The sequence below is a fragment of the Micromys minutus genome (genome assembly GCF_963924665.1).
Source record: "Micromys minutus genome assembly, chromosome: X".
NCBI lineage: Eukaryota > Metazoa > Chordata > Mammalia > Rodentia > Muridae > Micromys > Micromys minutus.
This window is the reverse complement of record NC_137970.1, coordinates 46845093-46868993: the sequence shown is the minus strand read 5'-3', so window position 1 is coordinate 46868993 and position 23901 is coordinate 46845093. Positions and strand designations below refer to the sequence as shown.

General features: G+C 39.2%; 1 protein-coding gene, 1 long non-coding RNA gene and 1 pseudogene across 3 annotated transcripts in view; 2 read left to right on the top strand and 1 right to left on the bottom strand.

Annotated features, from left to right (window-relative positions):
- The window catches only part of KIF4A (kinesin family member 4A), a gene marked incomplete at its 5' end in the record, with an annotated part of 83553 nt that overhangs the window by 38891 nt on the left and 20761 nt on the right, over window positions 1-23901 (bottom strand). Inside the window, 6 exons of the mRNA XM_080909750.1 lie at window positions 223-328; window positions 433-491; window positions 2915-3047; window positions 8046-8107; window positions 11515-11690; window positions 12549-12665. Of these exons, the coding sequence (XP_080765876.1) occupies window positions 223-328; window positions 433-491; window positions 2915-3047; window positions 8046-8107; window positions 11515-11690; window positions 12549-12665 (653 nt within the window). The remainder of the gene's footprint in view (window positions 1-222; window positions 329-432; window positions 492-2914; window positions 3048-8045; window positions 8108-11514; window positions 11691-12548; window positions 12666-23901) is intronic.
- LOC308414519 lies at window positions 2533-13472 on the top strand. Its single transcript, XR_013974880.1, has 4 exons — window positions 2533-2669; window positions 2999-3057; window positions 12998-13042; window positions 13164-13472. It is a non-coding gene; the product is annotated as an uncharacterized lncRNA (long non-coding RNA).
- LOC308415782 (E3 ubiquitin-protein ligase RNF4-like) lies at window positions 14944-16576 on the top strand (annotated as a pseudogene). The gene is made up of 2 exons: window positions 14944-14965; window positions 15959-16576. The product of its transcript is annotated as an E3 ubiquitin-protein ligase RNF4-like (transcript).

The window sequence follows — 23901 nt, the reverse complement described above, 5'->3', positions numbered from 1 at the left end:
AAAACATAAATATTTATGTATAATTACATATATATATATATACATCCTATAAATGTTTTAAAATAATAAACTTAATGTTCAGAACATGTCCGATATTTCATGATCTCTTCTTCAAACAGTTCAGTTTAGCTATTTCAGCAAAAATTTACAAAATTAGAAATGCGTATTAGCTTCAAGAAATGAACAAAAATGAAAAAAAAAAACTGCGCCTACTTGGCTTACAGATAGCTGGGCAATCACTTTTTGTAGGTTGCAAATTATATTTATGTTTTCTTTTAATTCCTGGTCGTCCAAGGTCTCCACTAGCTTCTGAAGATCTACTTTGCAGCTAAAAAGTCAAGCAAAAGAATACAAGGGTTAATCTTACCACAAAGGCCAGGTTATACACAAAGATGATTTAAGTTGCTAACAAATATCTCATGGGAAACTTACGCTGCATGCTGCCTGAGTTCTTCTAGCTTGGCATTCATTTTCTCGTTTGCTTGTTCTGTCTGCAACAAAGAGCCAGGAGATCATTAGTGGCAGGCCGTGCCTGACAGCCTCGCCTAGTTATGCCCACTCCTCTACCCTGTGGATGAAAACTAGGTAGCGCTCTCTATTGCAATAATAGAGGATTTAGAAGGCTTTGGTTACATAGTGGGGAATGTGTTTTTAACATTCATGAAAATTAGCTCTATAGTTAACATAAGCTACTAAAAATAGCAACTAAGCAGCTGGGTTTTATGTTTGCCATGAAGCTCAAGCTATGGCTAGAGTGTGAAGCCTTGATTCCAGAAAGAACTTTACAACTTGAGGAAAAGCAATACTTCCTGGCATGCTACTCTCTGCTGTCTCAACTGCCTCTTACACTGCACTTAGACTTTTCCATTTATTTTTATGTATATGAGTGTTTCACCTGCATGTATGTTCATCATGTGTGTGTAGTATCTGCAGAAACCAGAAGAAAGCATTGCTGGGATTCGAGTTATAGATGTTTTGACCCACCATGTAGGTATGAGAAATCAAACCCAGAGCCTCTGCAAGAGCAACAAGTGCTTTTAACTACTGCTGAACCAACAACTCTCCAGCCCAGCATTTAGAGAAGTGGTTCTCAACCTGTGGGTTTTAACACCTTTGAGGGTCTAATGAGCCTTTCACAGGGGTTGCCTAAGACCTTTGGAAAACATAGATATTTATATTACAATTCCTAACTGTAGCAAAATTACAGTTATGAAGTAACAATGAAAATGATTTTCTAGTTGGGGGTCACCACAACATGAGGACTATATTAAAAGGTCATAGTGTTATGAAGGTTGAGAACCACCGATTTATAGCATTTAAAGCGTAAAAGCACCTCACATAAGTTTGAGCTGAGACATATATATATATATATATATATATATATATATATATATATATATATATATATAAATAAACTGATATGATAGGCTATTTTTAACAAGTGAAAAAAAAAGGTAAGGCACAAGAATAATGTTAGTGCAAAAAGAAATAGCAGAAGGCATATATGTTTTAGGAAGAATGATTGTTTTGATCACAGAATTGTAAGAAGCTGGATGCTACAACAGATTTGAGAAAGACAGTTCTGACAGAATATAAAACAATAAGCTTATCAGAGAGCCACTGTAACAACCTTAGAAAGGTCATATAGGTACCTGACTAGAATAACAAGTAGTATGTACTGAGTCAGCATGCTCACACACATGCAAAACAGGTACTTTATACTGTGGCACTGGACTAGAAAACTCTTTGATCCCACTATCACCTTGTGCTAGTAGAGGACAGGATAATGGCCATAGGATTTGGCCATTTCCAAAGAAACACTTGGTAGCTTGCTTTTCCTAAACTCAAGAGCACATTCATGCATGAAGTGTTTACTTACAGAGGTCCAGTTACATTTTGGTAGAAACTGTTTCACTTCACGCAGGAGTTATACAACCTAAGACTGAGTTGCACTTAGGCTAGTAGAAAAACTGTAGAGACAGCACCAGCACACAGTGATCTAAAAGGTTCTAGTTAGTCAGAGAAGTATGATTTCAAAGTGCTGTAACCAGTCACGTAGCAAACCACTTATTTGGAAATTAACCATATGGAAAATTAATTCAGATGATTTCCCCAGCTGTTATATTTCACCATGGCAGCTCTTAGGATAGGATATGAAATGTGAGAACATTAGAGGAAGGGAGTGAGAAAATTTAGAGCTTAATGCAGGAACAGTTACTTGGCATATGTGGACTAGCCCTTTACTACAATTCCTGGGACCAGAAGGGGCTTCAGATTTCAAATGGTTTTCAGATTTGTGAATATTTGCATACATGATGTCTCAAAAATAAGATCTAAGTTTAAACACAAAATTCATGTCTTATATATATTTTATGTATGTCTGAGGTGTACATACTGTATGTTTAAGACAGTGTCCCATGTGGTCCAAGCTGTTTGTGAACTCACAATGTAACTGTCCATCTGATGTACAGGCCTCTTCTTCCCTTCTAAGGGCTGAAGCGACAGGAGTACACCACATCTACTTATGCAGCACTGGAGAGCAAACCTAGGGTCTTCTGACATCAAGGCGAACACTCTACCAACTGAGCCCTGTCTCCCCGCTCCAGTTTTATATGGTATTTTCAGCACAATTCCTTCAACTTCTTTTTCATTGTGACTTATCACATGAGGTAAGATGCAGAACATTTTATGATGACTGGGGCAGGATTTAAGGTGACACAGAGATTTGCTTCTTTCCTTTGGGAAATTTTATGACATCTATTTTAAAATGGGATTGGTATAGATTAATTGTGATGATATGTAGGCATTCATTGATCCATGTTGCATTAATGTCCTCTACAATATTATGTTAATATTTTAGAGACTAGAGCTAATAAATGTTCAAAGTGTTGGCATTTCAATTTTGGGGCCTCACCAAAATGTTCCTCTCCAACATCTGGGCTATCTGACCAGCTGCCTCACTCAGACCACGACTTAATTTTTCATTCTCTTCCACCAGAGACTGATTCTTCTCCATCAGGGACTGTAGATTTTCTGATGGTTCCACACTACAACAAAGTAAGTAAAAGTCTTAGGAAAATACATTTGATGGCTTGATTGGGATAAGACTACATAACAAAAGACTGGGGAAAGTGTTCGACCATGATTTATCTTCCCAATCATATAGTACTTGAATGGATGAATAAGAAAAACGCACAGATATTTAATTATTTGGAAGAAGTAACAATTCAGAACCAAATAAGGCTGTAATAAGAACAAGCATGAGTAACTTTTGTCATGGCTTTTAGGATCTTTCTATTTATGTCACAAAGTTTAAAAACTACCCATTTTCTCATTCTTCCCACCCTTGACCCCTCACTAAGAATTAATGGGCTGTGGAGATAACTCAGTGGGTAAAATGGTTGCTCCTCAAGAGAATACAAGTTTGGATTCCCAGCACCCTAGTAAAAAGCAAGGCATAGTTGAATGTGCCTGTAATTCTGGTGCTGAAAGGGAGGGAAAGGTAGAACCTGGATCTTACTGACAAACAAAAATAAGGTTGAGAGGAGCTAGAAAGAGGGCTCAGTGGTTAAGTGAAGTTTAGACCCAGAGTCTACACAAGGCAACTCACAACAAACCACCTTTAAGTTCAGGTCCAGAGAATCCAATTCCCTCCTCTGGCTTACAGAGCACTAGCACTCACACTCAGATGCAAACACAATCACACATAATTAAAAATAGTAAAAATTAAGCTGTAAAAAAATGGTGGAGTGGTTATAGAGGAAGGCACCTGATGTCAACCTCTGGTTTTCACATACACATGCATGGATATCTGTACCTGAAAACAAACACACACACACACACACACACACACACACACACACACACACACACACCCCAGCAGCAGAAGCAGCAGCTGTTCTCAATCTCAGTAAAGTATAGAAATGACTGCAGGAACACAGCATGTCCTCTCACCCAGTTTTAGACCTCTATCAGTTCTCAGAGATCTCGAATTTCTTATTGTGCTCTTTATCAAAATGTTAATAGCAAGGCCACAAGATAAGGTTTCATGCCACACTGTTAAAATTTTGCCAAGACTCTTAGGAAAGAATGTTTAATTCAAATTATAGTTTTAAAACAAATTATTAACACATGTAGCATTATTTTGGAGTGCTGTTTTTTCATGTCCTTATCATTAAACCAAAAACTTCCATGTCACTCACATAAGCCAAGAAGCTTCAAATTAATGATGCTTTTAACTCAATGTTTTTTCCTAAAATATTTCTCCAAGTGGAGAAATCATGCTTAAATGAACTGTTCATTTTTCCAAGAAAAATGTACTACTTATGAGAAGGCTCTTCACTGCAATTTGAAGTTAATGTTGTAATATTTAAAGACTACTAAAATATGTGAACACTTCTATAGCACCGTGTGCTAGGCTTGATAGTAAATGATTTACTTATATTAAACATTTCATTCTCACAACAGCCCCATTAAGTAGGTTTTGTGATTCTCATTTTGAGGTTGAGGAAACTGATATGTAAAGATGTCAAATGAGCCAAAGTCAGAGAACTAGGATGTTGGAAAAGCTGGGATTTCAAGTCAGCATACTAGTTTCAGAGGCCGTGCCCTAATGACTACGCTAACCTCAACAATAGGGCATACAGGTATGCAGAGAATACTGGACATACAAGCTCCCAGAGTAGTGGGGGGAAATGGGTTCTCTCCAAGAGCAGTATGTGCGCTTAATCTGTGAGCCAGTTTAGCTACACAATTAAAAGCAGAATTAACTCATGATTTAGCGATTCTAATCCTACGTATACACTCAAGGGAATTAAAATTAGGTATATAAATAGATACTGCACACTCGTGTATAGCACTATATTCACAATACTCAAAAGATGGAAACAGGGCTGGAGAGATGGCGCAGTGGTTAAGAGTGCTCTTCCAGAGGTCCTGAGTTCAATTCCCAGCAACCACATTGTGACTCACAACCATCTGTAATGGGATCTGATGCCCTCTCCTGGTATGTCTGAAGACAGCAACAGTGTACTCACATACATAAAATAAATAAATTTAAAAAAAAAGAGACAGAAACAACCCAGTTTCTGCCAATAGGTGAATGGATATATAAAATTCTGTATATAAATACAATGGAATAGTCTTCAGTCTCAAAACATTGCCTCTGATCTGGCTGGGTGACAAGTACTCTCTGGCCAGGAGGCACTGCTGTTCGAACTTATCAGTTGTCAGACGTATAGGAAAAGGACCAGGGTTAAGTGGATTAGAAATGCTTCTAATATTGTGTTGTACCACAATTGTTGTATCCATTCATCTACTGAAGGACATCTGGGTTCTTTCCAGCTTCTGGCTATTATAAATAGAGCTGCTATGAACATTGTGGTGCATATATCTTTGTTGTGTATTAAAGTGTCTCTGGGGTATATGCCCAGAAGTGGTATAGCTGGGTCCTCAGGTAGCTCTGTGTCCAATTTTCTGAGGAACCGCCAGACTGATTTCCAGAGTGGTTGTACCAGCTTGCAATCCCACAAACAATGGAGGGGTGTTCCTCTTTCTCCACATCCTGCCAGCATCTGCTGTCATCTGAGGTTTTGATCTGCATTTCCCTGATGACTAAGGATGGTGAACATTTCTTTAGGTGCTTCTCAGTCATTCAGTATTCCTCAGTTCAAAATTCTTTGTTTAGCTCTGTACCCTATTTTTAATAGGATTATTTGATTCTCTAACTTGAATTCTTTGTATATATTAGACATTAGCCCTCTATCAGATGTAGGATTGGTAAATATCTTTTCCCAGTCTGTTGGCTGCCATTTTGTCTATTGATAGTGTCCTTAGCCTTACAGAAGCTTTGCAATTTTGAGGTCCCACCTGTCAATTCTTGATATTAAAGCATTAGTGTTCTGTTCAGGAAAATTCCCCTTGTGCCTGTGTGTTCTAAGCTCTTCCCGACTTTCTCTTCTATAAGTTTCAGTGTATCTGGTTTTATGTGGAGTTCTTTGGCTTTGTACAAGGAGATAAGAATGAGTCAATTTGCATTCTTCTGCATGCTGACTGCCAGTTAGTTGGACCAGCACCAGTTGTTGAATAGGCTGTCTTTTTTCCACTGGATGTTTTTAGCTCCTTCCCCAGTGCTCCTAGAGACTTAACTACCAACCAATGAGTACACATGGAGAGACCCATGGTTCCAGTTGCATATGTAGCAGAGCATGGCATTGTCTGGCATCAATGGGAAGAGAAGCCCTTGGTCCAGTGAGGGCTCATTTTCCCAGTGCAGGGGAATGCCAGGGCAATGATGTGGAGTGGGTGGGTGGGAGTGGGAGCATCCTCATAGAAGCAAGGGGATGGGGTGGGGGAAGGGGTGAGAGAGGAAAGGAGATAACATTTGAAATGTAAATACATAAATTATCAATGAACTGTGGGCAAGCCTGTAGGGCATTTTCTGTCCTGATCAACGTGGAAGGGCCCAGTCCAGTGTAGGTGCTACAATCCCTTGGTGGGTGTCCTGAGTTCTGTAAGAAAGCAGGCAAGAAAGCCATGTCGAGCAAGCCAGTAAGCAACACCCTTCATGGCCTCTGTATCAGCTCCTTGCTCCAGGTTCCTGTTGTATAGTTTATAAACTGACTTCCTTCAATGATGAACTACAGTGTAGAATTATAAAGCAAAGAAACTCCTTCCCAAATTGCTTTCATGTGTTATAGTGCTTTAGTTAGTACCCTTAACTAAGATAGTTTCTGGCACTGCTTTATGTATATATCAGAATTGAGTACATAGATAGGCAGATTGCAAAAAAATAAAAAAAAAGTTCTTACTGATGGGGGAAGAAATAATAAATATCTCCTTTTCTGTGGTATGCTACCTAAGCTCCCATTTTCCTTATTTGGGGCCTGAGCTCTCTGTGTAACACACAGGTGCATGAGGTGTAGGTAGCAATCGGGATATCCAGCCTATTTGGGGCAGTGGATTCAGAATCTAGCACTTGGGCTCTCTTGGTGAATTCAACCTAGAAACAGTTAAGTTTCAGAGGCATATACCATTTCATTGGTGTGGGAAGGGAGGAGTCTAGATCACTGCTCCCAGTAATGTGGATGAGAGAGATATTGATCCCAGTGAAGGGCTGAAGACAGTATTCCCTGCTGGGCTTAAGATGTGCTATAAATCTGTTACTAGGAACATCTATCTATATAGCTCAGTGGAATTGGAAGAAATGGGAGGAGTTGAGAAGGTCAATTTAGTCACATATTTATCTTTTCTGCACTTAAAAATCACTTAGGCATATTCAGGGTACAATCAAATTTAAGATGTAAAAATACAATAAATCCCATTGGAATAAAACCAAGAATTATCAGTAGAAAACTGTGTTTTTTTAAATATACATATAAAGCAGATCCAAAAAATGTAACTGAATAAATGTGTAGGCTATTACCCATACAGGAATTTCTACCCACCAACAAGGTCCAGCGGCAATGACACCTCAATAACAGTGAGCAGAGTTAGAGAAACCACAGATCTTGGTTTCTAAACACCATTTTCCAATGCATTTTCCAATGAATTTTCCAATGCATTTCTTTGGAGAAATGATTAATTTCTGAATTTCTGACTGGGTGCAGGGAGACTCATTTGTAATATCTTGTGAAAATCTTCACACACTTGTTAAAGAAAATAAGACTCAATCTGAAGAAGCTCTATATAGACTATATAGACAATTAAATAAACCAAATGATAATGTTGGATGTTACCCTAAAAATAAAAGAAATATTCATGTATCTATGCATATAACTAAGCAGTCAAATAAGTAGATGGCAGATATAGCTCTTCAATACAGGAACATTCTAATTAATACATTTCTGAGTCTGGAATCCATACTCTTTCCATTACACTGGGCTACTAAAAGGATAACTCCCCAAGTCCTAAGAAATCAACAAGGTCAGCAAGATCACTTCCCGGACATCAAGTGGCCTGAGAAAGCATAGCCTATCAGAGGAAAACAGCTACCAGACAGAATAGCCTATAAAAAAATACACCTTTAAAATTCATCTATGACTTACTTTATATTCCCAGGCAAAGTGCCTCCATGGGCTTGTAGCAACAAGACCTGCAGCTGCTGGACCTGAGAGAAACAATGAAAATAATCAGCTAGTTGCCAATTAAAAGCTACTTATCACCAGGCATGTACATACATCTAAGGGGGATTAAAAATTCGAGGCCAACCCTAGCTTCACAGTGAGTTCCTGAGCTCTAAGCCAGACCAGAATACATAGTTAAAGACTGTCAACCCCAACTAGCAAAATGCTACTTATCTCTTTGTAATGAAGTCACCACAATTAGCAATAGGGTAATTTTATTCATTGCCTCTGAAACCTTAAATACTATACTTTCTAATTTTCCTTCAATGTTTCTGATTGCTGTCTCTTGGTTCATCTTGTTTCACTCATCCCATAAATGGCCAAGTCTCCCGAAGATCTTCATCATCTATATACTATTTCCTTATATTCTCAACTTTCATCTACTCTTTCAATTACCATATACAAATTTGTGCCTTCTAAGTCTATCTTAACTGTTATCTTTCTTCAATTCAAACCTTACAATTGGCCTGATTTTTCATTTCATTGCCTACTATCCTCATATCTGGTATCTTTCCGGGTCAGTGAATATCTAGTTCTATATGTCCAAACCCTTATTTGCTCATTACTTTTTCCTATCACCACTTCTATCATCCTAAGTTCAAGTCCCCAGTACCTCCCACTTGAATTATGGGGCCTTCTTCAATGGGATCTACACATTCATGTACCGCTTTAATCTGCTCCATACAGTAGCCAAGCTATCTTTTAGCAATGTCAACTTTCAGTGTTACCTTAAAATAATTTTCTACACAGTTCACAAATCCTTGATCTGATATCAGCTTTCCTTTAACTCCACACTGTAATACTCTTTCCTTGCTTTCTACAGTGGCCACACTGGCACCCTTTTCAGCTCTTCACATATAACACTTTAATACCCACAAAACACTAGAAAGCAGGTGCTATCATTTCCACTATGTAGACAGGGAAATGGAGACACAAAGACCTTTCACAAAGCACACAGTAGGATAGAGCTTGTGCTTGAACCTGGGTCACCTGGCTGCAGTGCCAATGCTCCTGACAGGTAGGTTACTCTGCTATGAATGCTGTTTCTTCTCCCTAGAACTCTTCTTTACTTCCTACATAAAACCTTCAGATCTCAGTTCAAACACTGCTATATCAGGGAAAACTTTCAGGCTAGTTGGATAACAGATGACTCTACTACATATTCTTACAGTATACTATGCCAAACTATCCCAGTTTGTAATGACATATCATTATCTGGTTGTTTTAATATTGTCTCTCATGCCAGACAATAAACTCCATGAAGGCAGAAACAAGATGTCTTAGTATAGTTTCTGTCACACAATCATTAAATATTCCTGTTGGAATGAATGAACCCAGCAGGCAGATAATTACTATTATTCTCTACAGAGACCTGAAGAAGAAATGGGAAAGAGATTAACTAGATAGTTATTCATCACTATGGAGGAAGGATGGAGGAGTACTGGACAGTTGAGAAATACAGTTCCAAGTGGAAATTAAGTCCTCTATTCTCTAGCATGCAGGAAAACTTGATACTTTTAAACCTGCATCAATAGGGCCGTGTATGGAGATCTGCACCTTTAATCTTAACACTCAAGAGGCAGAGGCAGGCTGATGTCTGTGAATCTAAAACTAGCTTAGTCTACATAGTGAGTCCATGCCAGTCAGGGCTATACAGTAAGGCCTTGTCTCAAAACAAAGCAAAACAAAACACAAAAGCAAAGAAACAAAACCCAACATCGACACCTGAACATGCTGGTGTTCACCTCTAATCCCAGCAATAAGGAGACAGGTCTTCAATGACATAAATAGTCCAAGGCCGGACTGTGCCACAACTGTGCTACACGAGTCTCTGTCTGAAAAAAAGCCAAGTCAAACCAAGCCAAACCAAACCAAACCAAACCAATCCAATCCAATCCAATCCAAATGCAAGCAAGCAAGCAAGCAAGCAAGCAAGCAGAAAACCTCAAAACTCCCCACATCAATACAACTCCTGCCTTCTCAGTTCCTATCCCAAGGTCAGTGAGCTGCTCAACAGTCACATTTATACTGCCACACACTTACCTTTCCATCTCTGTTGAGAGTGATTTTTAAGACATGTGTGGTCTCTTTAAGCCCTCTCCCTATCCTATCTTCTAATGCAATTAGATGATCTGCCCTTAGTGCCTGTTCTCTATTTTAGTCTCTTCTGATTAGTTCTTTTAGTTATTCAAGGCCTTCCCATATTTAAAATACAAACTTGTGTTTCTTTATCCTTGATTAGCCAAATCATTGCCTTTTTTCACTTTGCCTCCTTTAACAAAAAGCCATTCACTTCTTTACTATTCTATTTATCATCCCATGACTGGCTCTTAGCACTACCCTGACCTCACAGTAGTTGCCAACAGCTTCCCTGTAGATTAAAAAAAAAAATCAATGGATACTTTCCAACTTAATACTTCTTTGTAAATTTATACTTATGCCAATAGTCCTTGAAATGCTCTTTCCTCAGCTTTAGTAATGTTTTTTAGTTTTTTTCCTGCCTATTCTTATCTGCTTCTCCTTTCCCATTCTATAAGTCCTGGTGTTCTTCAAGTTGTGCGTTTGGTCCTTTAGCAAACATTTTGAGTCCTCTTACTGCATTCATCTGCTCACTGGTTCAGATACCATGTAATTACTACTGCTCTTAAAGCTGCTTCCTTATCCTTCCTCCGAGACCTACATCAAGCCCACACAGCTACCTGGATATGTGTTCTTTCCACTCACGTTTCCCCAATGGCCCAAACTAAATATATCATTTGTGCTTTTATGTGCAACTCTGGGTTTCCATTTGCATTCCTTGGACAACATGACGTTTATTCACTAACCCAAGTAAGAAACTTGAAGATCAAACTGGGCTCCTTCTACTAGACCTTCTTCTACATTAACTCCACAACTAAGCAACTTCCCCAAACTCTACTTTCCTCTTGCTCATTGTCTTCTAAGGTGCTACCTTTCCTTCTTTATTGTTACTGTTTTTAATTCAGGGCACAGTTCTCACCAGGGTAATACAAAGCCTGGCTTACTCACTTCTTTTTAGTTATGGCCTCCTTTCATGTGTTTTTCTGTACAAGTGCATAGAAAACAGATTTCCCTCAACCACACTTTAATCATGCTATTCTCTTACTTAAAATCTGTAGTTCTCAGTACTTTCCAGTTCCAAGATCTTTAACAGAACATATTAAGGCATGTCAGGATTTGGCTCCTGTAAGGGTTTCTTACTTCATCTTCTACCCTTTACTTTTATCAGTAAAATCCCTGATGGTACCCCCAATCTTTTAAACGGATAGCAAATACAGTATTAGGATTTATCTTAAAAGTACAGATAGAACAAAGAAATAGACACTCTATCATTCCATCCACATACTTACAACTTTCCTATAAAATCTTATACCTGCTGTTTAAGATGATTTAGTTCAGCTGCCTGGGGATCAATATTGATAATAGGTTTGTTCTTGATTTTTCTTGCTCTGTCAGCATAGCGAAGGGTATTTAATGTTTCCTCTAGATTAGAATCAGCAGGACTCACACAGGCTATCATAAGAGTATGGCTGTTGCCTCCTAGAGAATCTGCAAAAGAAAGGATAATGAAAGCAAATGAAATTAAACAAACAGGATGCAAACAAAGGCTGCTATTTGGATTGATTAAATTCAAAGATGAAAGAAAAATTTATAGTAATGCTTTTGGTTTGATCTTGATTTTTATTTTTTGGGACTACTTGGCTTTAATTTTTAAAATAATTCTAAGTATTGCTTGAGAATCTCTCTCTCTCTCTCACACACACACACACACACAATATATATATGTATATATATATATATATATATATATTGATTGATTGTTTTCACCCCACTCCTCCCATAACCATCCTATATCCCCTCCTAATTTCATCTTTTTTTTTTTCGTTCTTATAGCTCACTGATTGCAATTTGTGCTGCAATATACTCATGAATGTCGGGTCATTTTAAAAATTTGTTTTGATATAAAAATAGTAAAATTTTAGCTGTGTAAAATGACATAGATTTTATAATCCTATTTTAAATATCATTATTCTCAAGAGAAACTATGAGTTCATCAGTTAATCAGGTTTAAAACAACCAGGTCCAACTCAGGTAAGTTATCTATTGAGATTAAATATTCCTAGGATGCCCCCCCATGTAGATTTTAATTCTCCAAAGAATTCTGCTTAGCATATTGTCAATTAAAGAAACAATAAGCAACTTCACTTTCAGGTTCAAAGTCCTAAGTCCAGGTTTCTTGGCTCTTAGAGCCATCTGGGAAGCCATTTCCATCATCTGAGAGCTGATTGCCTACTTATCAACTTGTAGTAGACGTGACAGTCCGTGAGTTTGTTGCCTGTTTCACCTTTGCTTTCTCAACACTATCATTCCAAGCCACTCCTTATTTTAGAGGTGTTTTAGGCTCACCTTGAAGCAGTCGAGTCAGCTTGGAATCTCTGTAGGGTACAAAGTTCCCCTTTTTGTCATCTCCAAGAGCACTGATTACATTTCCCAAGCACAGAAGGCCTCGATTAATATTAATACCTAATAAGCAGGAAACAAAATTCAAAAACTTGTTTTGGAAAACAGCTAAGAAATATCAACTTTTTTTCTGGTAAAGAAAAACAAAGACCTCATAGAAATATTGCCATCAATACTAAGGTAATGTCTTAATTCTATTCATTTTGCTGAGTGGTGCTTAATTAAAGTTCAAGGGACAAAGGTTCAAACGTTTGTGCACTCGAGCCCATTATCCTTTCTCATAGATAACAATCATATAGTTAGTAACTTTTGTATCCATTATTAAACTAGCACTGGTCTATAAGTATTCTAGTAACCTCATTATCATTATTTTCACCACCACTCTCTTTCCACAGGTAAGGAAAGCAGTACAGGGGTCAAATGACCGCCTACATACAAAAGTAAGTGGTAAGCATGAGATTCCACTTCAGAATTTCAGCCAAATCTTATGCTTTTCAAACCACATTAGAATACCATACTTATTGTTGCATTACTTTATTATCTACTTTTCTTTTGAAATAGAGCCTCGTTCTGCAGCCCAGGCTGTTCTTCACTCATGGCAATCTGTCCACCTCAGCATCCTGAGTTGGACTTTACTAATTAATTCAAACACGGTCAAAATCTTTGAGGTCTCTCTAAAGTATTTGACTTATCCCACTCTTACAGCTACAGTACAAAGGCTTTATGGGATACTGCTTGAGTCCAGGGGCTTTGGTGTCATGGAGACCTACATTTCCTATCCTTGTTCTGTCAATGTCATAGGCGCATAGATTACTTCCTCTGTAAAAATGAGGCAAATATATCTGTTCTATTGCTTTGTGCTAAGAATTATATGAGCTGCTATAAAGAAAAGAAAATTAAATGTTAAATATATGCTACTTTGGCTTAAATGTTTTTATCTTTTTCTAATTCACATAGAGATTTGATCTCCAAACATTATTAAGAGGTAGTAATATGGCTCTGTCCTTTACCTCTGTTAGTCTCAGATGCTTTTATGTATTTTCCCATTCATAGACCTTCATTTCATTTTTCCCACTAATTCCTTCTTTATAATCTATATATACATGTTTAAATGCCCCTCATCTATATCAAAGACAGTATTCTTAAGCAATTGATCCCTTTGTTCTCTTTTTATTGCAATTTGGAAAATGTAGCAGTTTGCAGAGCACTTTACTTCACTCAGGAAGTCTGCTTGCAGAACAGGTACTAAGCCCCAGATTAGCCCTCTGCTTTCCATATAATTTTCTGTCATTAAGACATTCAAAAGAAGCCTGTGGCACCAACGCACACTTGGGAGGCAGAGGCATCTCTGAGTTCCAGGATAGGCAGAACTACACAGGAAAAAAAAACCTGTCTTGAAAAATGAAACAAGAAGACATTAAAATGGTAACTTCTTGGCAAAGGTGGTCCAAGTTAAGAGCACTGTTGCTCTTGCAGGACCTGGGTTTGGTTCTCAGCACCCACACTGTGGCTCACAATTGTCTGTAACTCTAGTTCCAAGAGACTGGACAGTCTTCTGGTCTGCATGAACACTGGTCATATGCATGTTCACATACATACATGCAGACAAAACAGCCAAACACATAAAATAAATAATCTTTTTTAAATGTTCGGGTTAAGGATGGTTAGAAAAAAAGCAAAACAAAAACTTCCCAGGTAAAATTATGTGCTGAAAAGTTCTTTTAAAACTCTGTAAGATTGAAAACAGACTAAGCAATAAGAAAGTTTAGGCTAACCAGAAACAATGACTTAACCAAATTCATAAGAAAATGAATGCATCTAGAGAATATCATCCTGAGTGAGATAACCCAGTCACAAAAGAACAGACATAATATGCAGTCACTGATAGTGGGATGCTAACCCCAGAGGCTTGCACTCCCCCAGAAACAACTCTCAGACTCTATGAAGTCCAAGAAATAAAGAAAACAAAACAAAACAAAAAAAAATAGTCAAGCTCAATCCTTACCCACCAAGAACACATTGACAAATTCCGGGTTGTACCCTGTATTACATGTACTGTCTGCTCATTGTAAAAAAAAATAAAAACCTTTACACACGGAGAAAACTTTGACTATTTCCAGGTTGCATCTTGTTTTACATGTACTTTATGCTCATTGTTACTGGTAGGATCTTTATCACACTATCAAACCTTTAAAAAAAAAAGTACTGACAAAAATGTATTGTATAATTTTATGCAAAAAATGCTTAAAATCTGTATATTTATCTTTGTTTTGTAAAATAAAGTTGTTAAAAAAAAAGAAAGTTGAAGCTATTACCCAGTACTACTGAGTGCTTATTCATTATGGCAAAAATATATAATAAAGGTAAGTTTTTAACAGTAAAAACAGAAATACAACTTTAAAGCTACCACAGAGTCACATTACAATAGTCATTGCTGCTGAGAGAGAAGGGCACCTCCATGGTAGGGAAAAGCCTGTGTAGGAGGGACATGAAGTAGCAATCTTTCTGTTACTGGACAGTTGGCAGTATCTGGAGATTGTCACAACTTGACGTGAGAGCCCTGCACATACTTCTTGCATCTAAGAACACTAAGGCTGCTATTACAAGACATACCTCCAAAGTTATTCCATTCAAATTGTCATTAGTATCATAGCTGAGAAATCCTGATTAACATGAGAGGAAAACTACGTATGAATATAAGGCAGGTAGACTGGCTAAATAAGTTTTGGGGAAACCTTAAGTAATAATATATTATGGTGTTCAGTCAAGAAGGAATGGAATAATATGTTACCAAGATAGATTTTAAAACTTACACAGGGGATTGGGATGTAGTTCAGTTAGTAGAGTGCCTGTCAAGCAGGTACTGCAGGAAACCCTAGATTCTATATTCAGGGCTGCTTAAATCCTGATGGTGGTACATACCTGTAATCTCAGCACTAGAAGAAGGTAGCAGCAGAAGAATAAGAGTTTAAAGTAACCTTTGGGTATATAACAAGTTCAAAGCCAGCCTGAGGTATCTGTGGTTTTAAAACAACCACACAAGCAAAAACCCTTACAGAGGTAACCACTCAAAAGAGAGAAAGTGAGAAGAGTCCCTGGTGGCCTCAGACACTTAGCAACATATTTCAACTTTTCCTTTGTCATAAAACAGGAGCAATCCTTTCCTTAAATCATGGGACTATGATAAGAAATAAAATATCGGGAGTCTTGCTTGAGCTGGTCTCCACTTGCTTGAGCTGGAGTAGAATTTAGAAATACTGGGTATCTAGTTGGCTCCAAATTGTAAACCACAAGAAGAGTCTTCAGTGGGCATGAGAGATCGAGAACATTCTACCACACCAAAAACCTTGGTGTAGATCACTTCCTGTCCTGTGGATTAAAGCCTGAGAGCACAGTAAGTACAAGAAATCCTCAGAGAAAGTGGCGTGGTGGAACTGTAAATTCTACACAAACCCAGAAGCGAACTCAGGAAACAACTTCAACTCCTGAGATTTCCTTGGAAGCAGAACCAGTAGAACTTGTGGAAACTGTTGGAGAGGAAATCATGGACCTCACCTGTGAATCTTTAGAGCCTGTGGTTGTGGACCTGACTCACAATGACTCTGTTGTGATTGTTGAAGAAAGAAGGCCAAGGAGAAATGGGAGAAGGTTGCGCCAAGACCATACTGACAGCTGTGTGGTTAGTGATGATGAGGAGCTGTCTAGAGACAAAGATGTGTATGTGACTACCCATACTCCTCGAAGCACCAAGGATGAAGGAGCTACTGGACCTAGGCCCTTGGGTACCGTCAGTTGTCCAATCTGCACGGATGGATACTCTGAGATTGTGCAGAACGGGCATCTCATTGTTTCTACAGAATGTGGCCACGTCTTCTGTAGCCAGTGCCTCTGTGATTCCCTTAAGAATGCTAGCACTTGCCCAACTTGCAGGAAAAAGATCCAACCATAAACAGTACCTCTCCATATATATATGAAATGTTCACAACTGCTCAGGATGGACCAATGGACAGAGCTGGTTTTTCTGCATGGTATCTACCTCCAGTTTTCTGAGCTCAAAAAGACTTTCAAAAATCAATGTCTGATGTAAACTGGCCTTTTTTTCCCCAACCCCTTACATCCTTTTGTTATCTCCAGCTTGATGTTATGGCGCACGATCCAGGGATGCTCCCAGATCATCTCAGCATCTCCGCCCCTCTGGGTGGTCTGAGCCCAGAGTAGGAAAAATGGAGTCAGGCGTATTGGACTTGAGCATCATGGCTCCAGCTGCTTTATGGAGCTTACGTGTTGGCCAAGACGTTTCCCTGTTGGGAAAGTTTGCCCCAGCTCTTGTGGGTGCAGAACCTTCCCAAGGCACCTGCCAGTTAGCTATTCTGCCTGCCAAAGAGTCCATCTAGCCCAAGGACACCAGTACATAAGCTGCCCATGAAAAAGACTAGCTGGTGGACTTACTTTTCCTTCCCATGAGAGCAGAGGTGACCTGTGATTATGCCTGAAACTTATCATTGATGTGCAGTGTTTTCTGCAAATCAACAGACTCTGCAGGGCAACCCTGTTTCCTAAGAATGAGAAAGTGCAATAAAGACTGTTCTTCACCCATTCAGCAATCTGGAAGATGTAGCACTGCTAGTGTCCTCAGCCCCGTGCTGCCTATGGAAGCAGTGCCCATCCCACCCCATCTCTATTCACCAACTAGTCTCAGGAACCTACCCATGCTCCAAAGTTCTTTGCCTGGAACAGAGCATCCAAGGCTAATAGGACAAGCTAGTGTTTGAGTGTCCTTTCCTTTCTGCTAAGATGTGTCCCGTGTTGTCTACAATAACCTCATCAGTTTTTCAGTTCCCACTGCCTAATGTCTTCCCAAGCATAGATACCAGGAGGTGGTAGCAGGAACGATGGCCTTATCAGCTGTTCACTTACATGCTCTTGCTCAAGTCACTGTTGCCCATGCGTCAGAGGTATTGCCCTACTCAACTTACGACTGCCCTGGCTTTCCCACACCCCTTTAATAGATATGTATTTCCAAAGCCGCTCTTCTGGCCAGTTGAGCTTTGATGCTCTGGACTTTTAACTGCTCAGTAGGTTTTGATCAGCTAAGTGTGGTGCCTCTTCCTCCCAGTGGGACCACATAACAATCTGCTCCACTCTCTATGTGTGGGCGCCCCTGGTGATCTTGGAGACAGTGAAGATGGTGTATTGACCCTGGGGACACCAGGCACAGGATGGCTCGTAGAGGGTGGACCTTGAATGCCAGCCTGCTTTCACCTTCACACTACTTCCTCAGAGGGCTTCAAGCCAAACCAATAGCCTTTTTGTGAGACACATCTTTGAGGTGGGAAAGGGACCACTGGAGCTCTGTTAGCAATAACTGACTTTCAGTTTACTGTTCTGAAGCAGGGATTTCACACAGAACTCACTTTCAATGGAGCTGAACGAGTGTCCCTCCTCTCTGTGGAAAGAAAATAGTTTTATTCTTCATTCTGACTTAACTGGTTGACTTCAGTTAGTTTGAATGAGAGTAATACGTTTTTTACATGGACTCAGAGGGTAAAAGCATTAACCCTCATCATTGTGATGTGTGGTATGTGCCTTCCCCTTGGAGGTCACAGCCATTGAGTTCCCTGCAGGCCTCATGGACTTGGTCTTGTTAGTTCTAATGATAGCCAGACTTCAAGGAGACAAGGCAACCATGCAGCCAGTTCACTGGTAAGTATGGTGACACCCACTTAAAAACTCGTTTTCTCCTTAAAGACAGTTTTTTTCGTTGTTACATTTAAACTATGCTCATGGGTATCAGTCTGTTTGAGACTAGTATTAAAGATAGAAATAAAAAGAAGAAATAAAATGTCATCTGTTGAGAGCCATATACAAGTTAATTCTTGTTAAATGGGTGGAGTATCTTAGATAATCTAGATATTCGCTAAGTCAGATATCTGAGACTGAAATCCTTTATCTGAAGACAATTACTTCACCTTCAAGGAGGAGCTATGAATGATTAAAGAAATGGTTTGGTTTTGCTTTTAAGTTACTAGAGAAGGGATAGCTACTGAAATGATAGAAATCTGGATTCAGGAGATCAAGGAAAAAATGTCAGGAACCTCAGCAAGAGGAGAGAGTCAATCCCTGAAGTTCACAGGCTGGCTAGCCTAGCTGAATCAATGGGCTTCGGGTTTCATGAGAGATTCTGTTGAAAAGCAAGCAAGCAAAGAGGATAATCAAGGTACACACCCCAAAGTACATCACAGGCCTCACACATACCAGACCATATATACTCATTCTCCCTTCATTCATAATTTTCTTTATTAATCATGTTATTCATTTACGTTTTAAATGCTATTCCAGTCTCAGTATCCTCTCCACAAATCCCCCTATCCCATCCCCCCTGCTTCTATGGGGATGCTCCCCCACCCACCCACCCACCCACTCCCTCTTCACAGCTCTAGCATTCCCCTACACTGGGTCATCAAGCCTCCACAGGACCAAGGGCCTCCCCTCCCATTGATGCCAGAAAATGCTATCCTCTGCTGCATATGCACCTGGAGCCATGGGTCCCCCCATGTATAGTCTTTGGTTAGTGGTTTAGTCCCTGAGAACTCTGGGGATTAAAAAATATTTGTTTTGGAGCTAGAGAGATGTCTCAAAGGTTTGAACACATTCTGATTTGCAGAGGACCCAAGTTCAGTCCCCAGCACTCAAGTAAGACAGCTCACAGATGCCTAAGCTCTCCTCTTGTCTCTGTAGGAACCTGTACTCATATATACATACTCAAGGACATACACATATACACATGAATTTTAAAAGACAATTTATTTTTACTTTAAAAATGTTCTACTATATTCATAGCAGCATTATTCATAATAGCCCCAAACTAGAAGTAATTCAGATGTCCCTCAACCAAAGAATGCAGAATGGATGCAGAAAATGAGGTTAATTTAAACAACAGAATACTACTCAGTTATTAAAAAATGAGGCCATCATGAATTTTGCGGGCAAGTGGATGGAACTACGAAATATCATCCTGAGTCAAGAAAAGCAGACCCAAAAGGACATGCATGTACTTGCTGATAAGTAGATATTAACCTTACAAGATACTTACGCTACCCTACACAGACCCAAAGAAGCTAAACAAGAAGGAAGTCTCAAGTGAGAAAGCTTGACTATCCCATAGAAGGTGGAATAAAAAAGTCATAGGAATCAGCAATGAGGACACATTTAAGGAATTCTCTTTTTTGTGTGACTGTGAATCGTTGACAGTGATCATTTTTCATCCTATTAGTTTGATTGTTTTCATTAGTTACATCATGTATGAGGTTAATGTTGGAATATGTTTGACATTCTGTACATTATAGAAGACACCTATAGTATGTGAGGATTAATATGATGAAATTGGTGACACTATGTACAAATATTAAAATATTTTAAGCTCAGCAAAAAAAAAAGTCACGAAAAGCAGATGGAGGGAGGGAACTGGGTAGGAGAAGGGATGGAGAGAGGAAATGGATCAGGTATGGGGAGAAACAGGAAAGGGGGCAACTATGTGGATAATGGTATGTTATGGATGACAACATAAGTTGCTGAGCTTAAAATATTTTAATATTTGCACAGGATCCACAGTATCCTGGAACCACAGATTTTAAGACCCCCCGCAAAAAAAAATCATGGGAAATCATTTTTAAAAGGCAATGACAGAGAAAGCTTGATTGTGAGGGCAGTGTAGGAGCATGTAAAGTATTCTGTGCATGAGAAAGAGCGAGCTGTCGTAAAATTATACAAAACCCAGCAGAAACCAAATAATGTTGTGGGGGCCACATAGCTTGAATGGATAGTGTGTGTTGGGAAACTATAACAGAGGAGCTAGGTGAGGGTTTGGGGACAAAGGGCCTGAAAGACAAGGTGGCAGTATTTAGAGTTCATCCTATAAGTGGGACAAGCTCTTTGAATTTCTATTTGGGAACAGGCATCACAAATGAAGTGGCATTTAAAGAGTTGATCTAGTGTGGTATTTGGAATGTAGTATACTTTAATGGTCAGTCAGACCACTATGTCCAGATGTACAGGACGGTGGTAACTTGGCAAAGACAACAGGGACAGAACGGAAACGGGTGCATCTCCACAATAGTGCTAAGGAAGAGCTAACAGCAGGCGGTGGGCACTCATTCTTGATTGGGGCAATCATTTTGAGTGCAATAATAATCTAATGGAACAGCAAGAAGAAAAGAAATCATGGGTTTAAAAAAAGAACGATAGTAAAAATGTACAAATCAAGAGAATTTTTAAAAAGGGGGATCCAGTTGTAGCTTAAAAAACTCCTAATGACTATTACCCATACATACGTAGATCAGCATCTCTTTCAACCCTAATTAGAAGTTTCTTCTGGCAGTAGATGGTGATTAAAACAGAGCAGAGCTCCAACTGTCAACATGCAGAGAACAAGAGACTGTGGAATAATACTCAGCCCTAATGATCATCTGTACCACAACTCACCCCTCATGGATCTACAAGAATGAGGATGGGGACAAGGGGATGGAAAGCTGCTAAGAACCACAGATAGTGGATGACATTAAGGGAAAAGGGAAGATGTACACATGAACTCATAGCACTTGTAAAAGTATGAATAAGACCTGTATAACCACAATGTAAACAGAATCTCAGCATGGACAAGAGGTGAGTGCAAAGTCCTACCCATGCCTGGGGAGCTACTGGTATTTGATTTCTGACAGGAATGTCAACTTTCTTTTATGGTGTGACACCAGACATACTGATTCCATTCCAGAGCAGGCCTCACACAGAGGAACAGTCAGACAATACAAACTGGACTTGCTGAGGGAAGAGTGGGGCTGAGAACACATGAAACTGATTGGGTAGAGGAGGATCTGGAAGGTGTTAAGGAAGGTGAAAGAATATGATAAAAATACATTGCATGAAATTCCTAAAGAATAAACACGTTATCCAATCTCTCTGTCCATTGAAGGTTAACCAAATCTTTTTTTTATAATAACGTGTACAAGAATCATAACCATAGATTTATAATGTGATCTGGTACCCTCTTTTATTAAAAAAAATTATTTACATATTTTATATGAGTACACTGTAGCTGTCTTCAGACACACCAGAAGAGGGCATTAGATCCCATTACAGATGGTTTTGAGCCACCATGTGGTTGCTGGGAATTGAACTCAGGACCTCTGGAAGGGCAGTCAGTGCCCTTAACCACTGAGCCATCTCTCCAGCCCTTCTAGTACCCTTTTGTTAAATAACCCAAGATGGACTAGAGCTTGCTATGTAGCCCTGCTGTACTTAGCTAAGACTGTTAAAAAAAACAAAAACAAAAACAAAAACAAAAAACCAGCAGCAAAACCCAAGGGTTGCTTTAGTGGTATAACACTTGCCAAGCATGCACAAGGCTCTGAATTCATGCCTCAGCCTCACAGAAAATCACCTAGGACTACAACAAAAGATATATAAAACTTCTACAAGGAAAATACTGAAAAGTACTGAAGCCACAAGTAAGTATGGAAATAATATGTAGATTTAATACTCTTAATTTAATTTTGTATGGAAGGATGCTTTGCCTGCATCTGTGTCTGTGCACCATGTAGTGCACAGTAGGCCAGAAGGGAGTGTTAAATACCCTAATACTGTTGTTATGGATGGCTGTGAGCTGCCATGTGGGCACTGGGAATCGAACCTGGGTACTCTGAAAGAGTAGCCAATTCAATAAACTGAGTCATATCTCTGGCCCATGTATACAAGAATATTTGATATTTAATAATTTATTTAAATGTTTTATTTGTGTACATGGTATTTGTATATGATCCACCTATGCATATGTGTGAGGTTGTTAGGTGTCTCCCTCTATTGCTTTCCACCTTATTTTTGAGAAAGGGTGTTTCCCTGAAACTGAAACTAGATTGGTTAGACTGGATGGGCAGCTAGCAGCTAGGATCCTATCTTCTAAGCCTCTCTCAACTCTGGGATTACAGATAAACACTGCCATGCCTTAACATGGGTGTGAGGGATCTAAACTATGGCCCCCATCTGATGCTGTGGGTACTTTACACACTGAGCCATCTCCCCAGGTTTACTTAGCTACCTATTCATTTATTTTTGAGGTGAAATAGCTCCATTGCCCAGCATGACCTCAAACTCCTAGACCCATGTGATCTTTCAGCTTCAGCCTTCCAACTATTGGAGTACATGGTACCACACCATCCTAATTTTTATGATATAGAATACCCAGAACCAGATCAAGGCATATTTGGGTACTTGATAAATACATATCTATACATATAAAAGAAGTGGCTGCTTTTCAGTGAGAAAAGAAATTTTTAAAAATACAGCTAGGACAAATGGATATTTATATGGAAAAATTAGATCTATCCATCATACCACGTACAAAAACATTTTAGGTAGATAAGAGACTTAACTGTGAAAGATAAACTGTGAAACTTTCACCAATAATACAGAATGTCTTCAAGACCTTAAATACAGTAGAAAAGTACATCTACACGAGTGAGGAAAGTAAAGGTTAAGGATGTAGCTTGATCAGTTACATGTGCGTGGCCTTGGCTCCATCCCTAGAATGAGTGTGGAGAAGACACAGGCACACCAATACAGGACTGGAAGAGCTCCAATGAATGTAATTATATGAATAACATATAAAGAACCCTTCTTTAAAAATACTGCAAGGAAGGCTGAGTGTGGTGGCTCATGCCAGCTCTTGGGAGGCTGAGGTAGGAGGATTGCTGTGAGTTTAAGATGAGTAGCCAATAAAAATATGAGAGGATAATGAATCCCATAGCCATCAGGAATGACAATTAAAACCACAATGAAATGTGATTTCATTCCTACTCAACCGGCAAAAGTTAGAAATTCTGACAGGGGGCTGGAGAGATGGCTCAGTGGTTAAGAGCACTGCCTACTCTTCCAGAGTTGCTAAGTTCAACTCTAAGTGACCACATGGTGGCTCACAACCACCTAAAATGAGATTGGATGACCTCTTCTGGCATACAGGTGTACATGCAGATAGAGCACTCATACATTAAAAACATACATATATACATATAAATAAAAAGCATTTTAAAAATTCTGACAAAAGATTGAGGATAGCATAGTCAGTGAAGAGATTTTTTGGCAAGCATAGAGACCCGAGTTCAATCCCCAGCATCCATGTAAAAACGCAGGCAAAGTGTATACTTATAATTCTAACTCCATGGAGGTCAGAGACAGGCCAGGAAGCTTAGGCTAAATGGTAAACCCCAGGACCCAGTGACAGATGTGGTCTTAAAACTCACAGTGGACA